General features: G+C 44.6%; 1 protein-coding gene across 1 annotated transcript in view; it reads right to left on the bottom strand.

Moving 5' to 3' along the window:
• NUP153 (nucleoporin 153) overlaps positions 1-25,512 on the bottom strand; it is a gene marked incomplete in the record, with an annotated part of 2,476,866 nt that overhangs the window by 1,483,369 nt on the left and 967,985 nt on the right. The window contains 2 exon segments of the mRNA XM_044065729.1: positions 9,180-9,314; positions 9,431-9,569. Coding sequence (XP_043921664.1) covers positions 9,180-9,314; positions 9,431-9,569 — 274 coding nt within the window.

Raw genomic sequence — 25,512 nt, forward strand, 5'->3', positions numbered from 1 at the left:
TAGAAACAGCCCTTGTGGAGTGCACCTTCACTTTATGTTCTAGCGGTTGATTCACTGAAGAATATGTGAATTTTATATAATCTGTTAACCATTTGGAAAGAGTGACTTTTGACACAGGTTGCCCTTTCTTGGTATCTGAATGGGAGACAAAAAGTTGTTCTGATTTTCTAAATTCTTTGGTTCTATCTAAATAAAATCTGAGTTGTCCGTTGACATCAAGTTTATGCAACATATACTCCAACTTGGTGGAGTGGTCACTGAAGAACGTTGGAAGTTCAACTGTGATTTAAATTCGCCTCTGAACATACCTTTGGAAGGAAGGATGGATTAGTCTGGAGCGACACTCTGTCGGGGTTGAAAATCAAGTATAGGGGTTTAACAGATAATGCCTATAGGTTCAGACACCCTGCGTGCTGATGTAATGGCCACCAAAAAAATGGTTTTCCAAGAAGGGAATTTTACTTGACAGGAAGATGCGGGCTCAAATGGAGGAAGAATAATCCTAGATAGAACAAAATTTAGGTTCCAGGGAGTGAAAGGTTGTCTAACTGGTGGTCTACGATGTATGGTTCCTTTTAGGAAGGCTCTACATAACCTGAGACGCATAAGATTTGAGCCTTTCGACCCAAGGTGAAAATTAGAAATTGCAGCCAATTGAACACACATAGTAGCTGCCGCAGCGCTTTCATTAAAAAGTTTAGTCAAGAACTCTAATATGCTAGCAATTGGGACAATATATGGATCAATATTATTTTGAGAAGCTCACAAAACGAATCTCTTCCACTTGCTGACATATAACTTTTTGGTTGAGGCCTTGTGAGATGATACAAGGACATTCTGTACTTCCGCGGAAAGGTTGTGGGACCTGGCTATGTTGGAAATCGGAGCAGCACAAGCTGTCACTGAGGGAGTGAAGTGAAGGATGGAGAGCCCCTGATGAATGTGTCTGCAGATCTGGAACTGGATCCAGAATCCAACTTTCCTCCAACTGGTAGAGTAGAAGGAAAGGGAACCAGATCTGTAGAGGCCAATAAGGGGCTATCAGAATTACTGTCCTTCCCAAGGCTTTGGCTTTCTGCAGAAATTTTGGAATTAGGAGAATGGGTGGAAATGCATAAAGAAGTCCCAGGGGCCAAACGTGAATGAGAGTCCTTTGGGTTTTCCCCTGGTGGGGGATTCAGGGCGAAAGTAGCTTTTGCATTTGGCATTCATGGGAGATGCAAACAGAGCGCAGCAAGGCTTGCCCCATCTGCGGAAAATCTTTTCTGCTACCTCGTTCTTGAGGGACCACTGGTATGGCATCAGAACAGTTCTGCTTAGTTTGTCCGCGATCAAGCTGGATTTCCCCGGGATGTGCATCGCTATCAGAAAGCGCCTGGTGGATACAAGCCCACTGCCAGACTCTTAGGGCCTCTTGATATAGGGGACAAGATTTGGCTCCCCCTTGTTTGTTGATATACCAGACTACTGACATGCTGTCGGTATGAATCACAATAGCTCCCAGAGGAAGAGAGTCCTGGAAGTACTCCAATGCCAGAAGTACTGCTCTCCAAAACATTGATGTGCAATTGTGACAGTCTCTGACCAGGTGCCTTGGGCTGTTCTTGCCTGAAAAAGCCCCCCCCCCAATCAGGGAAGCTTCCGTGGTCACCGTGGCTGAAGGTGGGGGAAGAACAAATGGGTGACCTATTGTGACATGGTGGCTGGTCAACCACTATTGTAGATCCTTTTTGCATGAATATGTAATGACTCCTAGGAATGACATAGGAAGTTGTTGGTAAGACCACTGGGTGAAAAGTAACCATTGAAGTATTCTCATATGCATGCACCCTAGAGGAACTGCTATGAGAGTTTGCTGCCATAGTACCTAGCCGTTTTAAAACTTGAGAGGCTGGTACTTTGTTTTGTGTCAATGTCTGATGCCTGTTGCCGAAGCGCCACTATTCTTTACAAAGGCAGTTTTACCATGGCGGCGGCGGTGTCTAAATCTGCTCCTATAAAGGAAATATGCTGCAATGGTGACAATGTAGACTTGTCGAAATATATAGTAATTCCTAACTGGGAACACAGTTTTAGAGTGAGGTCCCTGGACTGCAGATGCATACCTATCGGACATCTACATTTATGGTAGGTACAAAACTGTACTATGTCCTTCAAGGATGCATCTGCAGTCATCACATATGGGTAGATTACCATAGCCAAACTGGGGGTGGAGGTACTAAGTGAAGGATGGTGTAGTTAAGATACCCTGCAGGACTGCCGTAGCAAAACCTGCTCTGGATCTGGAGTATAAAGGCAAATTGTAATGCTTGGCAAATGTATGCACGGAGCTCCATGTAGCAGCTTCTAAAATGTCTTTGGTAGCCACCCCTCTTAGGAAGGCTGTGGTGGTGGCTGTGGCTCTCGTGGAATAAGGTCTAATGTTAGCTGGCACAGTCTTTCCATGAAAGGAGTAACAAAAACGAATGCAATTTCCTATCCATTTTGAAATTGTCTGTTTGGAAATTGCTTTTCCTTGTACCCCAGCAGCATATGCTACAAACAACTGGTCAGTCTTTCTGTAACATTTAGTTCTGTCCAAGTAGTAGCGTAGTTGTCTGTGTGTCCAGGGTGTGCAGAAGTCTCTCCCCTTTATTTTGTGGCTGTGGGAAGAATGTAGGCAAGTGAATAGCTTGGTTCAAAGATACCCTGGATACCACCTTTGGCATGAATGTAGGATTGGTCCTCAAAGAAACTCTGTCCTGATGAAAGATAAGGAATGGCTGCACTGCCATTAAAGCTTGTAGCTCAGATACCCTTCTTGCTGAGGTTATGGCCAGAAGGAAGGCAGTTTTCCAAGACAAAAACTGTACATCTGCCGATGCTGCTGGTTCAAAGGGAGGAAGTGTTAGTTTTTCCAACACGAAATTCAGGTCCCAAGTAGGTAGAGGTGGTTTCCTTGGAGGATTAATGTTTTTGATTCCTCTTAGAAACTGTCTTAGTAGAGGGTGAGAGAAGACAGGAGGATTTAAATTGTATTCTGCTGAGATTGCTGAGGCATGTATCTTGATGGAAGAGTAAGACAGGCCACTGTGGGACAATTCTGCCAAATATTCTAGTATGTATGCCATATTCATCACAGTCACATCTAGGGCCCTTTGCTGTGTTCCAGGTGTGAAATCTTTTCCATTTTGCTGTATATGCCTTCCTTATGGAAGGTCAGCGAGCTTCCATAATAATATCCTTCACTCTCTGGGATAGGTTATCCTGAGGAGGAGTCATGGTATTCTCCAGGCAGTTAGCTGCAAGGTTTTCAGGTTGGAGTGTAGAGTCCTGAAATTGTGCTGCGTCAGTAGAAGTGGCCATAGGGGGAGAGGCCATGGTTTCGTCTGTGACAAGCTCTTTAACAGTGGGTACCAGTGCTGTCTTGGCCAGTTTGGGGCTATCAGGATTACTCTGGGCTGCTCTGTCCTGATCTTCAGTAGGACCTTGGTCATTAGTGGAAGAGTTGGGAAAGCATACACTGTTAGAGCTTTCCAGCTGAAAGAGAGAGCGTCCACTTTCCATGCTTGTGGGTGGTATGTCCTGGAGCAGAATTTCTTCAGTTGAAGATTTATGGGGGAAGCGAACAGATCTATTTCCGGCCTTCCCCAAGATTGTGTGATTTGTAAGAAGATGTCTGGGTGCAGCATCCATTCGTGTGCATCCATGGTAGTTCTGCTTAAGCTGTCTGCCAGTGTATTGTCTTGACCTGGCACGAATTGGGACTGTAGCTGTATGTTGAGTTTCAATGCCAGTTCCCAAAGATTCACTGTCAGTCTGCAAAGAGGGTAGGAATGGGTGCCTCCTTGCTTGTTTATGTACCACATAACTGTGCTGTTGTCTGTCCTTATGAGCAGGTGGCCTTGCTGAAGGAAAGGTTTGAAGGCCTCGATTGCGTGCATCACTGCCAGCAATTCCTTTTGGTTTATGTGCATGTGCAGCTCTCTTTGCGACCATAGCCCTTGGATACATCTGTCCTCCATGTGCGCTCCCCAACCTTGGTCTGAAGCGTCCGTGGTGATGGTATGGTTGGCTCTTGGCTTGCTGAAGGGCAGCCCGCTGTTCGACTGGCAGGCTTGAGCCCACCACAGGAATTCCTTTTGAAGGCAAGGAATGAGTGGGATCAGAGCTTCTAAGCTGTGACTGTGCTGAGTCCATAAACTTCTTAGGTACCATTGTAATTTCCTCATATGCAGCCTTGCTTGCGGAATTAGAAGAATGCAAGATGCCATGTAACCCAGGGCCTGCAGGATTTTCCTTGCAGTCATCTGAGTTTGTCTTGTGAGATTCTGAAAGTAAACTGGTAGCTGTTCTTGTTTTTCTTCTGTGAGAAAAGCCATCTGGGTGGTTGTGTCTAGATCCGCACCCAGAAAAGTTATTCTTTGGGATAGAACCAGTCTTGATTTGTGGATGTTGACTGTATATCACAAGGCCTGTAACAGGTGGATGGGCATAGTCCAAGTCCTTTAACAAAGTTTGCTTGCTGTCCGCTTGTATTAGGCAGTCGTCCAGATAAGGGTAGATTTGAATCCCCTGAAGTCTGCAGTGTGCAATTACTGATGCCAGGCATTTCGTGAATACTCTGGGCGCAGTAGATAAGCCAAAGGGCAATGCTGAGAATTGATAATGCTCTGACCCTGCAAGAAATCTGAGGTGTCTTCTGCAGCTTTGTCGAATAGGGACATGCAGGTATGCCTCCTTGAGGTCTAGAGTCACCAGCCAAGACCCCTTGCCCAGCATGGGAAGGAGTTGCTGTAGAGTCAGCATTTTGAATTTTGGCACAATGAGGTACATATTCAGTGCGGACAAGTCGAGAATAGGCCTCCATTGATTTTCTTTTCTTGGAACAAGGAATAATCTTGAGTAAAATCCCTGGCCTTGTTCTGAAAAAGGTACCTTTTCTATGGCTTTCATTTGCATTAAGTTGGTAATTTGTTTCAAAGCCTCTGCCCTCTGATTTGGTGGCAGGTTTGGCATGCCTTTTCTTTTTGGCAATGAGTGGAAATGGAACCTGTATCCTTTGTCTATTATTTGCAGTGTCCATGTGTCCCCTGTAATGCTGTGCCAATTTTTTGAGAATAAAGAAAGCTTTCCGCCCAAAGGTGCTTCTAATTGAGCCCTGGTCGGCGGAGTCAAAATAAAGTCATTGAGTCTGTCCTGGTGTAGCAGTTGTAGTTCCTGCACTACCTCTCTGGTTGGGAGGCTGCCACTGACGGCCTCTGTAGGAGCCTCTAGCTTGCCCTCTACCTCTGGCACGTCTATTCCTGCCTCTTTGAGATCTGTCTGAGTCCGGAAAGGACCAATTCTTAGTAGGCCAATTTCTGCTGAATCTCGGTGGTTGGACTTGCAGAAAGTCTTTAACTGTTTGCACAGATTTTGCCTTTTCTTCAAATTTCTTTAAAACCTCCTGAGCCGTGCAACCAAATAATTTTTGCTTTTCCATAGGAGCATCCAAAAGCTTAGCTTTAACATGGTCTGGCAGAGATTGTTCCTTCAGCCAGGCATGCCTACGTATAACTGCACCTGTCATAGCTGACCTACATGAAGCTTCCAATGCATCATAACCACACTGCAAGAAATGGTTACTAACCTGCTGGGAGTTATGCACCAGATCCTGAAGGGATTTACGATCAAGGGGTTCAGAAGAGGACAGTTTCTTATGCAATTCATCTAGTAAATACTCTTGATACTGTATCATATGGAATTGACAGTTTAATGCCCTCATGGAAAGAGTTGCAGAAGTATACACTTTCTTACCCCATCTCTCTAATGCTCTGGACTCCCTTTCAGAGGGTAGAGGATTTTTAGCAGTGGCAGCTGCAACCCCTTTAGGGCCCTGGGAAATAGTTTCTGGATCAGCAGTGTGGGCCTTGTACAGGTGAAAATGCGAGTCTGGGACCCTGTAGTACCTATCAGGTTTGGCAGGAGCTGGAGGGAGAGAGTCAGGGGCAGTACAAGCATTTGAATAGACATCATCAATGACATTCAAAACAGGAGGTATAGCTAAGGGCCTGTGCTGAGGTAAATATAAAAAGGTCCTTAATCTCTTTCTGGAATCAGAAAATTCCTGATACTGCCATTGAAAATGTTCTCTCATAGTGTGTAATGTTTCTCCAAATGAAAACTCTTCAGGAGGGGAGGCCGAGGGAATAGATTCTTCAGCATCAGAATCCTCGTAGGCCGAATAAGCCTCCTCCTGGTGGTCTGACAGAGCAGAGCCATCCGTGGACTCATCTGAGGACTGTGGATCAGAGGTCTCAACCCTGGGCCTTTTGTCTGGAGGTGGTTGAGCGCCCCTGTCCGGATGAGGTTGGGAGCCTCTAATTAATGAAATCAAATCCTCTGCTAGGGTAAGAATCTGAGAGCTAGAAGAAGTTCTCCGAGAGGAAACTTTGGGAGGCAAAGCCTTAGATAGTTTAGCAGCCTTAGCCCTAGAGAAAGCCTTAATGGACATGGAAGCAGGGGGTCTGGCTGCACCACGTGCAGGAGTAGATTTATCTAAAGCAATGGTGTCAGAAGGTTCCTGGACACCGGTTTCAGTAGGTAATTCAATGACTGACTCGGCCGGGGCCTCCAGGGCCAAGGTAGTCGGTTGTGTGGTTTCGGTAGTAGGAAGTACCAAGGACTCTGTTTCAGCCGAGACCGAGACACTCGCGGTAGGCCTGACCGAGGTTTCAGCTGAAACCGCGGCCCGCATGTGTCTGTCTTTGTCCTTCCGTTTTTTGACTAAATGCGAAGTCGGAGTCTCCGACGGCATTTTATAAGCAAAACTAGACCCAAAAAACTCCTCTGCAAACTCCGACCGACGTCTAAGGGTTCGTCGGTTGAAGGAAGCACAGGCTGAACAGGCCGAGACATCGTGGTCTGGGCCTAGGCAGGGGAGGCAGTAAGAATGGAAATCCTTATGAGGTATTTGTTTCCCACAGGTTAAACAATTATTAACTTTATCTGACATCGGCTGAGGCAAGAAGGAGTCCCCAACGGGGTACTTAGTTTTTTCGAAGTCTTCGGTAGCTGAATCAAAGGAGCTGACCGACCGGCACTTGCGAACTGCTTCTGGTTCGGGCACCACGCGGCAAGAAAGACTGAGGAAGATGGCGTCGGCTGATGCTTTTATACCAAAGATGCTCTGACGTCGGGGAAAGTGCGACATCAGCCGAGGCCAGACCCAGACTTTGGAATCCGGCCGACCGAAGGGCTGCCTGAGGCAGGACAACCCATATATGTGATGACTGCAGATGCATCCTTGAAGGACATCTGCTAACTTTTACTAACATCGGTCTATAGCAAGAAAAAGGATCCCCAACGGGATACTTAGCTTTTTTGAAGACTTCGGTTCTGAAACTCGAAAATTAAAATTTCAGGAGCCGGCCGACCAGCACTTGCAAACTGCTTCTGCTTCCGGCACCGTGTGGCAAGAAAGACTGAAGTAATGGCATCGGCTACATGTTTTATACTCCTGACGTCATGGAAGAGGAGACAGCATCCGACACACGAATCCAAGACTCTGGTATTCAGGCTGGCTGAGGGCTACCTGCAGGCAGATAACCGAAATGTAATGACTGAAACATTGAAACACGAAAGAACATCTACAAAGTCACTCAAGTACCACAAGTGGTATGAGAGAAAGCATACAACAGTAAAAAGAAAAAAACCCTAATACCTGTGACACACTTGGGGAGGAGAACCAAGTTTAGTGTTAGAAGAGAAAAAGGACAATAATTACCTGAAAAATGTCCAAAACAGATATTCTTACTATCAAGACTGGATCTTTCTATCTTGCAGCTATGACGGCAAACGAAATTTCAGGAGTTGGGGATGGAATAGAGCATTACGGGTAGAGGGAGGAGCTTGAGGCTTGGATCCAAAGTCTTGCAAATGCAGCAGAGTTGGATCTGAGACCCATTTGTGAGGAAGAATGAAAAGGAAACATCAGATGTTGTTGTTCTATTAACTTAAGTGATTTAGACCAATATTTAAAAAAGTAAGACTAATGTTAGGGTTTGTATTAAGTGATAAGGTTAAGTTGTATATTAACGGCCCTCCCAAAAAGAGTTAGGACTGTATAAAAGGGAGGAATAGGGCAAAGAGATCCAGGGATTTTACCTATCCTTCTTTGAATGACAAACACCACTAGTGTAAACAGTTTAGTACTAATTAATTTTTTTTTTTTTAATATTAAGACACCACTTTCTGATATAGATTCTGTATTTTATATTAAAACTTAATAAAGATTATGGGGGGGGGGGTGTTCACCCCCTCATCAGATTTTGCTCAGTCTCAGAGAAGATGAGCGGTATGGCAGTCACACCCTCAAATGCATTTGCCCACCATCCTCACTTGATCACAGTCACGGACACACACACCTATAGACACAACATGCACCCCTACTACAACAATCCCCTAACCACAAAAACCCACACTGTGACCACCCAGGCAGCCAGACGCTCACCAGAGACCACTCATACTGAAGACATGCAGACATGCACTCCCACACACAACTTCTCTGCAGACACTTAACTTTACAGTCCTCCTCACTTCACTACAAAGGGGGGGACTGCAGCAGTGCTTATTAACAAAGTCATCATCCTAACTTACACAGCAAAGCAATTCTCTGAATCACTTAACTGAGTAACACCCTAAGCAGAGGCATTTCTAGGGAAGAGTACATTACTAATTAGCACAGGACACTCCACTGAAATGCCTGAGCCACAGCAGACCATTTTTAAATGTGAAATTGCTACTGCCAGTTATTTACCAGCCACTTTAGGGCTTATTGTTGGTGGTAACCCTTTCTGAATCACAGCCTGTGTCTGTAAAACTATACATGGTCAAAATACATTATGGCCTTAACAAACCTTGAATACAAAACATAAGTATATTAAATCTGAACAGGAGTCTGATGATTTGCAGCAAAAATCTGAGTATATTTATGAATTACATATAATGCTATTACAAAAGCTTTGGGATTACCAGTCCCCCCCTCAAAAAAAAAACAAAACAAAACAAAAAAACAGTGGAACCTAGGATATGAATTCCTTCAACAGACTGACTGTCAAGCACAGTGGAGAAGACTTTTTCCTGGTGAAGAGAAAATTACAAAGTTGTTCATTTTCAGTTTACAAACCATGATTAAGGCCCTGAAGGATACCACCTACCAGGACTTTTCAGAATGTCCAACACACTCCCTTCCTTAAGTTCTTTGGCAGGTTTAACAGCACCCTCAAATTCAACAGCTTTCTTTTTACTGAAAGATATCCCTCCAGTAGACAAGTGTGAAGCAGAGTCTTTAACTGTAAGAAATTACATACAGAACATTTAATGTTAGCTTGCTGCTGTGTAACCTACACACTTTCAGTGAAATAAACTGATGAACAAGATCAGCAGTTTTTTTTTTTTTTTTACTTACCTGAAGTCATTATGCTACTTGTTGCAGATACACTTGCCAGAACGGTACGCGAGACACCAAAATTAAATCCACTGCTTTTGCTAGTTACTGCTGATGAACTTGCAATTTTGCCAACTGGAGTACAAAACTTAAAGTCCGCCTGTAAAAGCAAGTCATAATATAATTTGACATAAGCCATAAAATATTGAAATGCATACAAATAAATTACAGCCCCCCTGAATACACTTTTCTCAATTATCCTCACTGTGAAGACATCAACAACACAGAGTAAAATGGTCCCCAGTAAGAAGATGAGCGTGACAACAGGTATAGTCTAAGTGCAAAGTACATTTGTGTACACTTACCATAGATGTAGATGCTCGAGCGTCTTCACTGTTGCAGTCATCACTGTAGGGTTCTTCCTGCCGGCAGGCAGTCCTCGGTCGGCCAGAATCCCAAAGTCTGGGTCCGGCGTCGGCTGTTCAGTCATGCTCCCTGACGTCAGAGCGCTAGGAGTACAAATCTGCCAGCCGATGCCATGTTCTCCAGTTTTTCTTGCCCCAGATGTCAGATGCCCAAAAGTGAAGGCTAATAGTAAAACAAAAATGTAACATACAACAAAACCTCACACCCTGTAGCAAATACACCTCAGAAGAAGGGTGAAGTAGGAAACCACACTAATGAAAGTATAAGAGGGGACAGGAGGGAGGGTAACCCAGACTGCAACAGTGAAGACACTCGAACATCTACATTTATGGTAAGTGTACACAACTGTACTATGTTCATCGTGTTTCACTGTTGCAGTCATCACTGCAGGGTTGAATCCCAAAGCTGAGGTAAAGGGTGGTGGTTATAGAGTAGAAGGGGCGGCTAGAAGGCCCTGCAAGACTGCAGAAGCAAAGCCTGCCCTAGACTTAGAGTAAAGAGGGAGATTATAGTCCTTAGAGAAAGTATGCACTTAACTCCAAGTTGCAGCTTCCAAAATATCCTTGGTAGGTATCTTCTGAGAAAGGCAGCTGAAGTAGCAGCAGCTCTGGTAGAGTGAGTCCTAATTTTTCCTGGGATTTGCTTTCCATGATGAGAGTAACAAAATCTGATTCCATGAGCAATCCATTTAGAAATGGTCTGTTTTGAAATAGCTTTGCCTTGGGAATTTGTTGCATAAGAAACAAACAGTTGCTCTGTTTTCCTGATATCCTTGGTTCTGTCCAGGTAAAAACGAAGTTGCCTGTGTGCATCCAAGGAATGCAAGATCCTTTCCCCCTTATTTTGTGGATTATTGAAAAAAGTTGGCAGGTGAATAGTTTGATTTAAAGCCATTTTGGAAACCACTTTAGGCATGAAAGTAGGATTGGTCCTTAAAGACACCCTATTTTGGTGAAAAATAATATAAGGTTCCACAGCCATGAGTGCTTGTAACTCCGAGACTCTCCTGGCTGAAGTCAAAGCCAGTAGGATAGCTGTTTTCCATGATAAATACTTAATACCAGATGTGGCTGCAGGCTCAAAAGGAGGCAGAGTGAGTTTTTCCAGAACATAGTTGAGGTCCCAGGCAGGAATGGGTGGTGTCCTAGGGGGCCTTAAATTCTTTGCTCCTCTGAGATATTGTTTCAGAAGTGGATGCGAAAAGATTGGAGGATCTGTATTGTAATGTGCAGAGATAGCTGAGGCATGTATTTTTATGGAGGAGAAGGATAAACCCTTATGTAGCACGTCTGTCAGGTAAAGTAAAATCAGTGGGATATTAGGAATGAGAGGATCCAAATCCTGAGCATGCATCCAGGTGCAAAATCTCTTCCATTTACCTGCATAAGATTTTCTAGTGCTAGGCCGTCTGGCTTCTAAGATGACATCCATGACCTGTTTGGGAAGGAAAGGATTAATCATAGACCCTGAATTCGCCAGGCTGCTAGGCTGAGAGTTTTGACATGAGAGTGCAGAACCTGGCCCTGGTTTTGGGACAAAAGATTTGGAATCTGAGGTAAAATCCAAGGAGGCTCCTGGGATAGATTCATCAGTGTTGAGTACCAAAATTGACGAGGCCAATTTGGGGCCAGTAAAATCTTCATCTTGTGCTTGTCCTGCTTGATCTTTAGTAACACCCGTGGAAGAAGAGGTAGTGGCAGAAAGGCATACCCAGAGAGGTTTCTCCAACTGAGTGATAGTGCATCCACTTTCCACGCTAGCTTGTGAAATGTTCTTGTGCAAAAAAATCTGTAACTGGTGGTTGAGGGGGGATGCAAAAAGACCTATGTCCGGGCAGCCCCAGGCTTCTGTAATCATCTTGAATATTTGGGTGTCTAGCATCCACTCATGTGGGTCTGACAGGTTCCTGCTCAGGCTGTCTGCCAGAATATTTTGTTTTCCTGGCAGGAACTGAGCTTGTAGATCCACTTTGCAAGCTAGAGATCTGTTCCATAGAGTCATGGCTGGTCTGCAAAGGGGGTAGGAGTGTGAACCCCCTTGCTTGTTTATGTACCACATAACTGTGGTGTTGTCTGTCTGTATCAGTAGTTGTCCTGGTTGTAGGAGATCCCTGAAAGTCAAGAGGGCATTCTGTACAGCTAACATCTCTTTTAAATTGATATGTAGGTGCTTCTGATCCTCTGTCCAAAAACCTTGCAGACCTTTTCCCTGCAAGTGGGCTCCCCATGCGTAATCAGAGGCGTCCGTGGTTAACACTTGGCTGGCTGGAGGCAGACTGAAGGCTTTCACTTTGTTGTGAAGACATGCCATGGTCCACCAATGGAATTCCTTTTGTAGGCAAGGCAAGACAGCAATCCGTGTGTCTAGACTGTGGCAATGCTGGGACCATACACTTTTTGGTACCATTGTATTTTTCTCATATGTAGTCTTGCATTTGGTATGAGAAGGATGCAGGAGGCCAGGTAACCCAAAGCCTGCAGGAATTTCCTTGCAGTTAGCTGAGTTATTGATGCCAAAGTTTTGAAAGATGAAGCCAGCTGCTGTTGTTTTTCGGATGTCAGGAATGCCATCTGGGTTGTTGTGTTTAGAAGAGCACCCAGAAAGGTCATCTGTTGTGTGGGTGTCAAATTTGACTTTTTTATGTTCACAGTGAATCCCAGGTACTTGAGTAGATTTTGAACAAATTCCAGGTGCTGGAGTAAGACATCCTTGCTGTCCGCTTGAATAAGGCAGTCGTCCAGATAAGGGTAAATTTGAATTCCCTTGAGTCTGCAATAAGCTACTACTGGTGCCAGGCACTTGGTGAAGACCCTGGGTGCAGTAGACAAGCCAAAGGGCAGCGCAGAGAATTGGTAATGTTTCGAGTCGGCCTGGAACCTGAGGTATTTTCTGCACTCCTGTCTGACAGGGATGTGTAGGTAAGCCTCCTTTAAATCCAATGTCACCATCCATGCATTTTTGCTCAACATTGGCAGGAGCTGTTGCAGAGTAAGCATCTTGAACTTTGGTATCTCCAGGAAAGTGTTTAAGACTGAGAGATCCAGGATGGGTCTCCATGAATTGTGCTTTCTGGGAACTAGGAAGAGCCTGGAGTAGAAGCCTTGCCCCGTCTCTGATTGTGGAACCAGTTCTATGGCCCTCATAGCCATGAGGGATCCCACCTGGTTTAATGCCTCTGCCCATTGGTGTTTTGGTAGGTCTGGCCATCCGTTTGGTCTTGGCAAGGTATAAGTGGAATTTGTAACCTCTTGAAACTACATCCAGAACCCACTTGTCTTGGGTTACGCAAGTCTAATTTTGTTGAAAAAGAGAGAGTTTTCCTCCTAGAGGGGCTTCCAGGAGAGAAGTTCCTGGAGCCATGCAGGGGGGAGTCATTGACCCCGTTTTCTATAAGATTGAGGTCTGTCCTCTCCACCCCTGGGGGTGGAAGCACTCCACTGTCTAGGTCTGTAAGAAGTCTGTGCTTGGGCCCTCCCTCTGGAGTGCCTATATCTACCCCTCTGAGGCCTGTCCGAGCTGGGAAAGGACCAATTTTTAGTTGGCCAATTTCTGCTAAATCTTGGGGGCTGAACTTTTAAGAAATCCTTAACAGTTTGCATGGATTTTGCCTTATCCTCCATTTTCTTTATCCCCTCTTCAGCCTTAGACCTAAACAAAACATTATGCTGAACAGGAGCATCCAGTAACCTTGCTTTCACTTGATCAGGTAAGTTTTGTTCCTTTAACCAAGCATGTCTTCTAATGACTGTGCCAGAGGCAGCCGCCCTGCAAGAAGCCTCCAAGGCATCAAAACCACAGTGTAAACCATGCTTCCCCACTTGTTCAGTGGCATGCATCAAATTGTGTAATTCCTTATTATCTGCACATGCAGTAATGGTATCCAGTTTTTGTTTCATAACAGACAGTAGAAATTGCTGATATTTTAGCATACGAAATTGAAAATTTAAAGCCCTAATAGATAGAGTAGCAGAAGTGTACACTCTTTTGCCCCAGCTCTCCAAAGCTCTGGAATCCTTATCTGTCGAAATAGGGTTTTTCGCAGAAGCGGCCTTAACCCCCTTAGGACCCTGAGAAATGGTTTCTGGATCAGCAGTAGGATTTTTGTAAAGGAACTGGTGGGAGTCAGGGACCCTGTAATATCTGTCGAGCTTTGCAGGGGCTGGAGGAAAGGAGTCAGGAGTTAAATTAGCCTCAGAAAAGGCATCATCCACAATATCCAAAATAGGAGGAATAGCCAGGGGTCTATGTTGGGGAAGAAGAAGGAAATCCCTAAGCCTTCTCTTAGATTCCGAGTACTCCTGTCCTTCCCAGTGAAAATGTTCCCTCATGTCATGTAAAGTTACCCCAAAAGAAAAATCCTCAGGGGGAGAAGCTGATGGAATGGATTCCTCAGCATCAGAATCCTCATAAGGAGGGAAAGTATATTCCTGTTCAGAGGAAGACACTGAAGAAATAGATGCCTGATCAGAAGATTCATAATCCAATTCTTGCCTTGGCCTTTTGTATGGAGGGGGATGTGAACCCCTAATCATGGTTAGTAAGTCCTCCGCAATTTTAAGTAGCTGTTTCTGAGATTTGGGTCCCGGATCAGAAGAGGCCTGGGCTGGTGTCTTAGATTTAGAAGGAGTCTTTGCCTTTGTCTTTGGCTTTGCCTTTATCAGAAGCTGTGTAGGCCTGAAAACCCCCTCGGAAGCCGGTACCTGCACAGTGGCTCCGGACCCATCCGAGGGAGCATTGCCCGAAGGTCCAGCAGCTGGAGTGCTCAAAGGCCTAGTTGGCTCCTCATGGGAGTCTGTTTCGGCAACCAGTTCTGAAATGGCCGACGACAGGGGCTGCGAAAACGCCTCACTGACGATGGCTGAACCTGTAGCTGGCTCTGCTTGTAAAACGTAGTCTGATTTGGACCTCGGAGGCCTGTCCTTATCCTTGCGTCGTTTGTGAACTCCGGTAGTCGGAAGCGTGTCCAATGACATTTTATAATTAAATCGCCTGCCAAAGTAGTGAAAAGCAAAATCGTACCTGCGCTTAATCGTACGTTGGTTAAATCTAGCACAAAACCGACAACTAGCTACGTCGTGGTCAGGGCCTAAACAAGGAATACAGTAAGAATGGAAATCCTTATGAGGTATTTGCTTCCCACAAGAAATGCAATTATTAACTTTTTCTGACATCGGACTGGAACAAGAAAAAAGTTTCCCCAACGGGGTACTTAGCTTTGAGAAGAAGTAGTAAGTCTTCGGACTGAAGCACGAAAAAATATCAGGAGTCAGCCAACCGGCACTTGCGGACTGCTTTCACCGCACGGCAAGAAAGACTGGAGAACATGGCGTCTGCTGGCAGCTTTGTACTCCTAGCGCTCTGACGTCAGGGAACATGACTGAACAGCCGACGCCGGACCCAGACTTTGGGATTCTGGCCGACCGAGGACTGCCTGCCGGCTGTCAGAACTCTACAGTGATGACTGCAACAGTGAAAAGTACAGTTTTGTACCTACCATAAATGTAGATGTCCGAATTGGATAGCATCTGCAGTGCAAGTATAACAGCCTGGTTGTCCTGTCGTTTGGCAGCCCTGTTCGGCAGTTCGGTCCCGTCGGGTCGGCTTCTACTACTTCACCCTTCACCCCGGTTCATCTCTTCGAATTGTGGGGTATAAAAAGCCGTAGCCATTCATTTTTGTCAGTCAGCCGAGCCCCCAGAAGCCTATAGAGGAAAAAAAAATTGGATAGATGCCATAATGTTTTTTAAAGATGAGTAAACTTAAAAAATAAGCATGTATGTACATAAATACAAACAAATACACCATGAAAGAAATCCCCACTAGCTAGCTGTAGAAGGGTAAACATATCCATTTGGAGCTCTTTCCTTCCTTCCTGCTGCATAGGCCTTCAGTTGAGGTCAGTCTTTCTTTTTGTTTTGTTCTGTCCAAGTAGTAAGCAAGTAGCTCTATGTACATCAAGGTATGCAGTATTCTTTCCCTCTGTTTTGTGGAGTTGGGAAAAAGGTAGAGAGTAGATGGAGGTTTAGGTTTAAAGACACTCTCTGACACCCAGGGATACCATGTAGGTAGAGTTAGGATTAGTCCTCATGGACACTGGTGGAAGGGAAAGAATGGGTTGCAGGCCCATTAAGGCAGCCTGTAGTTCTGAAACCCTTGCTGAAGTAATTGGAAAGCAGTTTTCCATTTTTCCATGACAGGTGTTGTAGGTCTGCTGTGCTGCTTCAAAAAGGATAGTGTCAATTTTTCTAGCACAAAGTTCAAGTCCCAAGTGTAGGCACCTCCTCTGGTCTTGTGTCTGTGGAGGAAAAGGGGACCAAATTTTTTTTGGCAGGCCAGTTCCTGTAAAAAAGGGGGGTTGTTGAACCTGCAAGAAATCTAACTGTGTCTCTTGATTTGCCTTGCCTTCTCTTTTTTTCTCTTCATAACCTGCAAGGTGTGTGTACCAAACTGTTTTGTTTTATCCATAGGAGCATCTAGCCATTTAGATTTAACATGATTAAAGCTGCTCCTTGTTTAGCCATGCATGCCTTCTAATTACAGTTATGCTCATGGCTGATCTAAATGAAAATGGCAGTGCATCATCATTTAATTTTAAAGAGTGGTTACTAACTAAATGTATGTTATTTACTTTTTCTATCTTATATAATATTTCAGAGATTCATAGCTTATCAGCTTTTTAGTTTTTAGTTAACTGATCAAGCATTGGTATTGAAACATGTAAATGTGACAGTTGAAAGCTCTAGCTTGGAGAGTGGCTGAAGTGTAAGTTACCCCACCCCATCTGTCTAATGACCTCCCTTCCCTTTCAGAAGGAACAGGGTTTTTTAGCTATGGTGCTACTCTGCCTTGGGACCCTGGGAAATAGTTTCGGGGGGGTCAAGAGAGGTAGCAAAAAAGGGTGTGAGTACCTGGCACACCCTGTAAAATCTGTCTGGTTTGGCTGATGAACATCTATTAGTTTAACCCCTGAAAGAAGCAATATTTGCAGACATAATTAAGGATAGCAGGAAGGGAAACATTTACTTTTTTAACTATCAGTTAAACAGATTTTTGAGATGAATATCACACCTTCCATATACCCAGGGATCATTGGGGATGATACCAGTTTTCTATCAAAACTGACAGTGAACCTACAGAAAAAAAAAGTTCAGTAAAATAGTCAAATCAAGGAAGTCTATGGCAAATTCTTAATCAACAGGTTATATATCAGTGATGCACTTCTACATCTCTGAATTATTTTTACAACTCCATCAACTGGATCCTTTGTCAGCCTAAACACAACCTCTAATAAGATGCAGTCCTCAACTTCCTCTGTTCTTTCCACAAAATAGCCACTGTAACTTTATCAAACAGAAGCAGAGGAAACCTATAAATGAAGACACGCAAAGGTCCAGTTTTGTAAGGATAAATCTCTATATACTGCAGGCCTTCCCTGGGTCTGCATAGTTTTTTTTTTTTCTGAGTGCTCCATCTTCCTACTGGTGCTAGTTTCCTTGAGTTTAGATGTATACTCACATGTTTATAACTGATTATATAAAATCTGTGGGCATGTGTCTATATGTATGTACACACACAAATACACACCGACATACACACGCAAATACACACCTACATACACATACATACACATGGCTTCACCCTTTTCCATTCACTTTACTTGTACACTGGATGAGAGCTGTTCAGCACTGTAACTGTACATGGGATGTTTTTTTTTCTCATGTCTGTGTGATTATGGACTTAATATATACAAAAGTAAGATGTGTGGTATGCAGGGGTACTTGCGCAAAAAAAAAATCTCTGTTTCACCGAGATGAAGTTTCAGTTAATTTGCTTCATCTACTGAAGCTTCAGTCAGTTTAAACTCAACAAAACATATGCAAGGCTACACACGTCATTATCCTAACCTTACATCTATGAATCAGGGTGATGCAACACAAACCTAGTCTAAAGTACAACATATTTTAGCACTATCAGTACCAAACGCTTCAGGATTTATGTAACTATCTTCATTTACAACTGCAATACCCATCACATTTAGAGTTAGATAAAAAAACTGAATTTCTACAGGTGTAATCATATAGGCTCCTTGAAAGCTCATGGGTGACTGTTTTTGAAGACTTAACATTTTGAATTTGGGAAAGAGCAGAAATTTGTTTGACAAGTTAAACATTGGTCTGCAGGTGCCTTCCTTTCAACGGACTAGAAAGGTCCTTGAGTAAAACCCTGTCCCGCCTTCTCCTGCAGGGACCGACTGAAAGGATCCTTGTTACAGAAGTCTAAGTAAGATGGGCGAGGTTTCTATAATGAAACGGACCTTTTCTATGATATTTAGGACCTACTGGTCCCCAGTTAAGAGTTTCCACTGCTGTAGCAAGGAAGAAAGTCTCCCCACTACGGGGAAGGGGGGACAACAGAGGGAGAGGGTTTGGGTATGGGGAAGTGATGAGCCTGGACGCAGCTGTTTTGTAGGGAGAGGTGGGGTCCTTGGATCCCTCAGGTCTAGGCTGTTATTCTACACAGTCTTGGTCTCTGTTCAGGAAGGCTTCTTTTTCTTGCCTTAGAAGAGGAGGATAAGATTCAGAAGTAATTCCTGTTATACTAAGGTAGGGAAGACCAAACTCTTTCACAGTTATGATTTTTCCCTTTTGTCAAGTTTTTCAAAAACGTTCTCTGCAGGGGGACCAAACTGGAACTCCTTATCAAAAGGGGCATCCACAACTTCAACCTTCAGTTGGTGTGCATGTGTCTTGAGTCCTCAGCCAGGTGCATCTACGAGTGACAGAACCAGTAATAGCTGCTTTAACATGATGCATCCAATGCACTGTAACAACATTTTAGTTAATGTCTGGATACCTATATTGATGTTCTACCCGTCTCTTGTATGTCTCTCTGAAGGGTCTTTTCTGTAATATGCTCACTGCCTTAGTAATGATTTATTCCTATAAGGAGACTCGAGTAATTTAACGTAAAACTGGCAGTTCAGAGCCCTCATATCAAGGGCAGCAGATGTGTGTGTCTTTTTGCTGAATCTAACAATCTCCTGTCTCAGTCATTAGTCAAAGGGTGTCTAGCTACACCCTTAGGGGAACCCTTGGTAGATTCAGTCGGCACTCCTGAGGGATCTGCTTGTAGGTGTCAAGCACTTTCGGCACTACTGAGGGATATACTTGTAGGTGTCAAGCACTTTATAAAAACTGTCAGTCTTTTTAGGGGAAGGGGACAGAGTCAGGGTGCAGAGAAATGCCATCAAAGACATCATCTAAAACTGCATGAAATGGGGGAAGCCAGTGGTCTGGGAGACGGATGGCTTACGAGTTCTCTGTAATGAGTTTGGGCCTGAGAAAAGTCTTTGCTCTCTCAATTAAATGCCTACATCTTGTACAAGTACCTCCAAAGGATAAATCTTCAGGGAAAGATGCAGGAGAGAGGGCATCACCTGAGTAGGGTGTCAGGGAAAGACTGAGGGGGGAAGGTGTTCAACATTAAGATAACTCAACATCTTCGTATTCTGAGGAATTTGATTCCTCCTGAAGAGGAACATTCCTCCTCTTTTTACCAGGAGAAGCTTCAGAGGCAGACGCCTGTGGTTGGCTCGGCTCCCTGGACTTCATAAAAGCCATGAATTTCTAGGATATAATAAGCAGGTCCTGTGCCTTAAAAAGTACAGTTTTGTACCTACCATAAATGTAGATGTCCGATAGGAATGCATCTGCAGTCCTTACAAATGGGTTGTCCTGTTGTCAGGCAGCCCTTCGGTCGGCCGGATTCCAAAGTCTGGGTCTGGCCTCGGCTGGTGTCGCACTTCACCCGACGTCATAGCTGCAGTTATTCGGGTATAAAGGCATCAGCCGACGCCATTTTCCTCAGTGTTTCTTGCCCCAGATGCCAGGTGCCCTCTTGGAAGGCTAAATTTGGATAAATGCCAATGATTCCAAATAGTAGAGAGCAAACACAAAAAATAAGCATGTATGTACATATATATGAACAAATATACCATAATAGATCCCCCCCAAGCTAGCTGAAGGCTGGCAAATACCCTAGGAGTACCTCAGAGGGGAAGGTGGGTGGGTAATCCTGACTGCAGATGCATTCCTATCGGACATCTACATTTATGGTAGGTACAAAACTGTACTATGTCCTTCAAGGATGCATCTGCAGTCCTTACAAATGGGTAGAATACCATAGCTAAACAAGGGGAGGAGGAAAGAGTAGTGATTATGGTGTAGCTAGGATCCCTTGCAAAACAGCAGTGGCAAAACCTGCTCGGGATCTAGAGTATAAAGGTAAATTGTAATGCTTGGCAAATGTATGCACGGAGGTCCAAGTAGCAGCCTCTATAATGTCCTTGGTAGCCACTCCTCGTAAGAAAGCTGTGGTAGTGGCTGTAGCCCTTGTGGAGTGAGGCCTGATGTTCTCTGGAGTTTTCTTTCCATGGTAGGAGTAACAAAATCTAATGCAGATTCCTATCCATTTGGAGATTGTCTGTTTTGAAATTGGTTTTCCCTCCTTTCCTGTGGCATATGCTACCAGAAGCTGGTCAGTTTTTCTATTGGACTTGGTCCTGTCCAGGTAGTAGCGTAACTGCCTGTGTACATCCAAGGTATGGAAAAGTCTTTCTCCCCTGTTCTGTGGGTTTGGGAAGAATGTAGGTAGGTGGATAGCCTGATTTAAATGACACTCTGGATACCACCTTAGGCATAAATGTAGGATTTGTTCTCATGGACACTCTATCTTGATGGAAGATCAGGAAGGGTTGTACTGCCATTAATGCCTGTAGTTCAGAGACCCTTCTTGCTGAAGTTATTGCCAGCAGGAAAGCAGTCTTCTAGGATAAGTATTGTAATTCTGCTGTTGCTGCTGGTTCGAAAGGAGGAAGTGTCAATTTTTCTAGCACAAAGTTCAAGTCCCATGCTGGCAATGGTGGTTTCCTGGGAGGTTTTACATTTTTAATTCCTCTCAGAAACTGTCTGAGCAGGGGATGAGAGAAGACAGGAGGATCCAAGCTATATTGTGCTGAAATAGCTGATGCATGTATCTTGATGGAAGAATAGGACAGGCCTGTGTGGAAGAGCTCTGCCAAGTACTCCAGGATGTTGGCCATGTTTACCAGAGTCACATCTTCTCCCTTTGCAGTACTCCAAATGAGATATCTTTTCCATTTTGCTGCATAATTCTTTCTTGTTGAAGGTCTGCGAGCCTCCAGGATTATGTCTTTAACCCTTTGGGATAAGTTTGGGTTAATTGCTGTTATGTAATGTTCCAGGCAGTTAGCTGCAGAGTTTTCAGGTTTGGATGCAGGATGTTGTAGTTGTTCTGTGTTAACAGTAATGGGATCGGGGTAGTGTCCATATTTGTTCCCGAGACATGCTCCTCAGCAATGGGTACCAATGTTGTCTTGGCCAGTCTGGAGCTATCAGAATGATCCTTGGGAGGTCCTCTTTGATCTTCAGAAGCACCTTGTGCATCAAAGGAAGTGGTGGAAATGCGTATGCTGTCAGGTTTTTCCAACTGAAAGATAGGGAGTCCACCTTCCAAGCAAGTGGGTGGTACGTCCTTGTGCAGAATTTCTTTAGCTGGTGATTGAATGGGGATGCAAACAAGTCTATTTGTGGTAATCCCCATTTCCTTGTGATGGCTTTGAAGATGTCTGGATGAAGCATCCATTCGTGGGCATCTGTGGTTGTTCTGCTTAATATGTCTGCTAGAATGTTTTCTTTTCCCGGTACAAAAATTGCTTGTAACTGAATGTTGTAGCTCAGGGCCACATCCCATAGGTCCAGTGCCAGCCGGCATAGAGGATATGAATGGGTGCCCCCCTGTTTGTTGATGTACCACATAACTGTGGTGTTGTCTGTCCTTATCATCAACTGACCTTCTTGGAGAAATGGTCTGAATGACTGGATTGCCAATTTTACTGCCAGCATTTCTTTTAGATTTATGTGTAGGCGCAGCTGGTCTTGAGTCCATAAGCCTTGTATGCACTTGCCCTGCATGTATGCTCCCCAACCGAGGTCTGAGGCGTCTGTCGTGATGGTTTGGCTTGGTTGGCTGTTGCAGAAGGGCAATCCTGTGTTTGATTGACAGGCCTGAGCCCACCATAGGAACTCTTGTTTCAGGCATGGGATTATTGGGATTTTGGTTTCTAGGCTGTGTTTGTGTTGGGACCACAAATTCCTTAGGTACCACTGTAGCTTTCTCATATGCAGTCTGGCATGAGGGACCAGAATTATGCAGGATGCCATGAAGCCTAGAGCTTGCAGTACTTTTCTTGCAGTTAGGTGGTTCTGCTTTGTTAATGCCAAGAAGTAGAGAGGTAGTTGCTCTTTCTTTTCTGCAGTTAGGAATGCCATTTGTTTTGATGTGTCCAGCTCTGCACCCAGAAAGGTTATTCTTTGGGATGGAATCAGCCTTGACTTTTTATATTGACTGTATATCCCAAGGCTTGCAGCAGGTAAATGACTCTTTGTAAGTCTTCTGCTAGCTTGCTTTTGTTGTCCGCTTGTATCAGGCAGTCGTCCAGGTAGGGATAAATTTGGATTCCCAGAAGTCTGCAATGAGCAATTACTGATGCCAGGCATTTCGTGAACACTCTGGGCGCAGTAGATAAGCCAAAGGGCAATGCTGACAATTGATAATGCTCTGATCCTGCAAGAAATCTGAGGTATCTTCTGCAAATTGGTCTTATGGGGACGTGCAGGTATGCCTCCTTGAGATCTAGAGTTACCAGCCAAGACTCCTTGCCCAGCATGGGAAGAAGCTGCTGTAGGGTCAGCATTTTGAATTTTGGAACAATAAGGAATGTGTTTAAAGCGGACAGGTCTAGAATGGGTCTCCATTTGTTTTCTTTTCTTGGTACCAGGAAGAGTCTGGAGTAAAATCCCTTTCCTTGCTCCACAGATGGTACCCTTTCCACAGCTCTCATTCTTAATAGCTGAGATATTTGTTTTAGAGCTTCTGTCCTTTGAGTAGGTGGTAGGTTTGGCATTCCTCTCTTCCCTGGTAGAGTATGGAAATGGAACCTGTAACCTTGGTCTATAGTTTGCAAAATCCCATTTTCCCTTGTGATGCAATGCCAGTTTTTTGAGAATAAGGTTAGTTTTCCGCCTAAGGGTGCTTCTAGTTGTTCCCTGGTAGGCGGTGCCACTGTCAAGTCACTGTGATTGAGTTGTTGTAGTGGTGGTGGCTGCGTCTGTGCCTCGCTGGTTGTTACCTTGCCATTGGCGTCCCCTGTAGGCACCCCTGGATTGGTTTCTGCCTCTTGAATGCCTATTCCTGCCTCTCTGAGCCTTAGAGGAGTCCGGAAAGGACCAATTCTTGGAGGGCCAGTTCCTGCTAAACCTTGGAGGTTGAACCTGTAAGAAATCTTTCACCGTTTGTACAGATTTAGCCTTTTCTTCCATCTTTTTTAGCACCTGCTGAGCAGGGGAACCAAATAAATTGACCTTGTCCATGGCTGCATCCAAAAGCTTTGATTTGACATGGTCTGGTAATGCCTGTTCTTTCAACCATGCATGTCTCCTGATAACTGTGCCAGTCATGGCTGATCTAAAGGAAGCCTCCAGTGCATCATAGCCACATTTTAAAGAATGGTTACTAACCTGCTGTATGTTATGTACCATTTCCTGAACATATTTTTTATCTAAAGATTCTTCAGAGGAAAGCTTTTTAGTTAACTGGTCAAGCATAAACTCTTGATATTGAATCATATGAAATTGGCAGTTCAAAGCCCTAGCTGACAAGGTAGCAGAAGTGTAAACTTTTTTACCCAATCTCTCTAAGGACCTGAATTCCCTTTCAGAGGGGAGGGTTTTTTAGTAGAAGTAGCAGCTACAGCTTTAGGGCCCTGGGCGATGGTCTCTGGATCTGCAAAAGGAGCCTTGTATAAATGGTGATGAGTGTCCGGGACCCTGTAGAACCTATCGGGCTTAGCAGGAGCCGAAGGTAATGAATCAGGAGCAGTGCAAGCATCATTAAATGCATCATCTACAACAGAAAGAACTGGAGGTATAGCTAAAGGCCTATGTTGTGGCAAATGTAGAAAGGCTCTAAGCCTTTTTCTGGAGTCTGAGAAATCTTGGCCCTGCCACTGAAATTGTTCCCTCATAGCATGCAAGGTTTCCCCAAAGGAAAATTCCTCAGGTGGAGAGGCTGAAGGAATGGACTCTTCAGCATCAGAGTCTTCGTAAGGAGAATAAGAAGCCTCAGGAAGGTCTGTATGTTCTGATTCATCAGAGGAACCATCAGTGGATACTGGTTCAGGGGGCTCTACTCTAGGTCTCTTTTCTGGAGGAGGGAGAGAGGACCTGTCTGGATGAGGCTGGGATCCACGAATTAAAGAAATTAAATCCTCAGCCAAAGATAGCATATGAGAGCTAGTGCTGGGCCTGTGTGAGGGGGTTTGGCAGGCACAGATTTTGAAGCTTTGGCTGCTTTAGCCCTGGCAAAGACCTTAATAGACATGGCTGCAGGAGGCCTAGCAGCTCCACGTGCAAGGGTTGAAATATCCAGGGGAATTGTGTCTGATAATTCCTGAGAAACCGCAACAGAAGGCTGGATTTCAGAAGCAGATTCTACCAGGTTAGAGGAGGCCTCGGTAGAAGGCATGGTTTCGGCTGGAGAAAGAACCGCTTGCTCGGTTTCGGCCGAAACAGAGACACTTGCGGTTTGCTTAATCGCGGTTTCGGCCGAGACCGCGGACCGTGAGTGTCAGTCCTTTTCTTTTCGTTTTTTGGAAATTTGCGTTGTCGGAGGATCCGACGGCATAATGTAGGCAAAATCAGAGCCAAAAATCTGTTCAGCAAACTCCTACCAACGTCTAAGCGTCCGTCGGTTAAAAGAAGCGCAGGCTAGACAAGCTGCTACGTCGTGGTCTGGGCCTAAGCAATGTATACAGTAGGAGTGGAAATCTTTATGAGGTATTTGTTTCCCACAAGATAAACAGTTATTCACTTTCTCTGACATCGGATGAGGCAAGAAAGAGTCCCCAACGGGGTACTTAGCTTTTTAGAAGTCTTCGAAGTAGTATTCGGTAGTAGTAATCTCTGGATCTGACCGACCGGCACTTGCGAACAGCTTCTGCTTCGGGCGCCACGCGGCAAGAAAGACTGAGGAAAATGGCGTCGGCTGATGCCTTTAGACCCGAATAACTGCAGCTATGACGTCGGGTGAAGTGCGACACCAGCCGAGGTCAGACCCAGACTTTGGAATCCGGCCGACCGAAGGGCTGCCTGACGACAGGACAACCCATTTGTAAGGACTGCAGATGCATCCTTGAAGGACATCTAGGTTGAAGTAGCTGAAGACTGGGTCCTAGAATGGGGCAAGCTAACTGCTCTCTCTGGTTTACATGTCCAAGGTTTTGAAAGCATGGCCTCAGTACTTGGTCAAGACACTGCAACCTTCATCCGGTTCTCCAAAGTTTGTTCATGCACAACTACCAAAGACAGCTATCTCCCTCAGTAACAAACATTCAAATGTCAGAAGCCAAAGCCTGCTGAGTGGCTTTGGCCAAAGCCAACATCATTATGGAGCTATTTATAACCAAAATGACCTGCTGACATGGTGGACGCTTCCATGGCTTCGGCCTAGTGGTAGTCTGACCTGAAAATGGTTCCAAGTCATCTGCAGAATCCTTTTTTCATTTTCTTATTTCATTTCTTGGGCAAGGAACTGGCCAA

Source organism: Protopterus annectens, chromosome 3.part0 (assembly GCF_019279795.1).
Source record: "Protopterus annectens isolate FY-2018-M chromosome 3.part0, PAN1.0, whole genome shotgun sequence".
NCBI classification, from domain to species: domain Eukaryota; kingdom Metazoa; phylum Chordata; order Ceratodontiformes; family Protopteridae; genus Protopterus; species Protopterus annectens.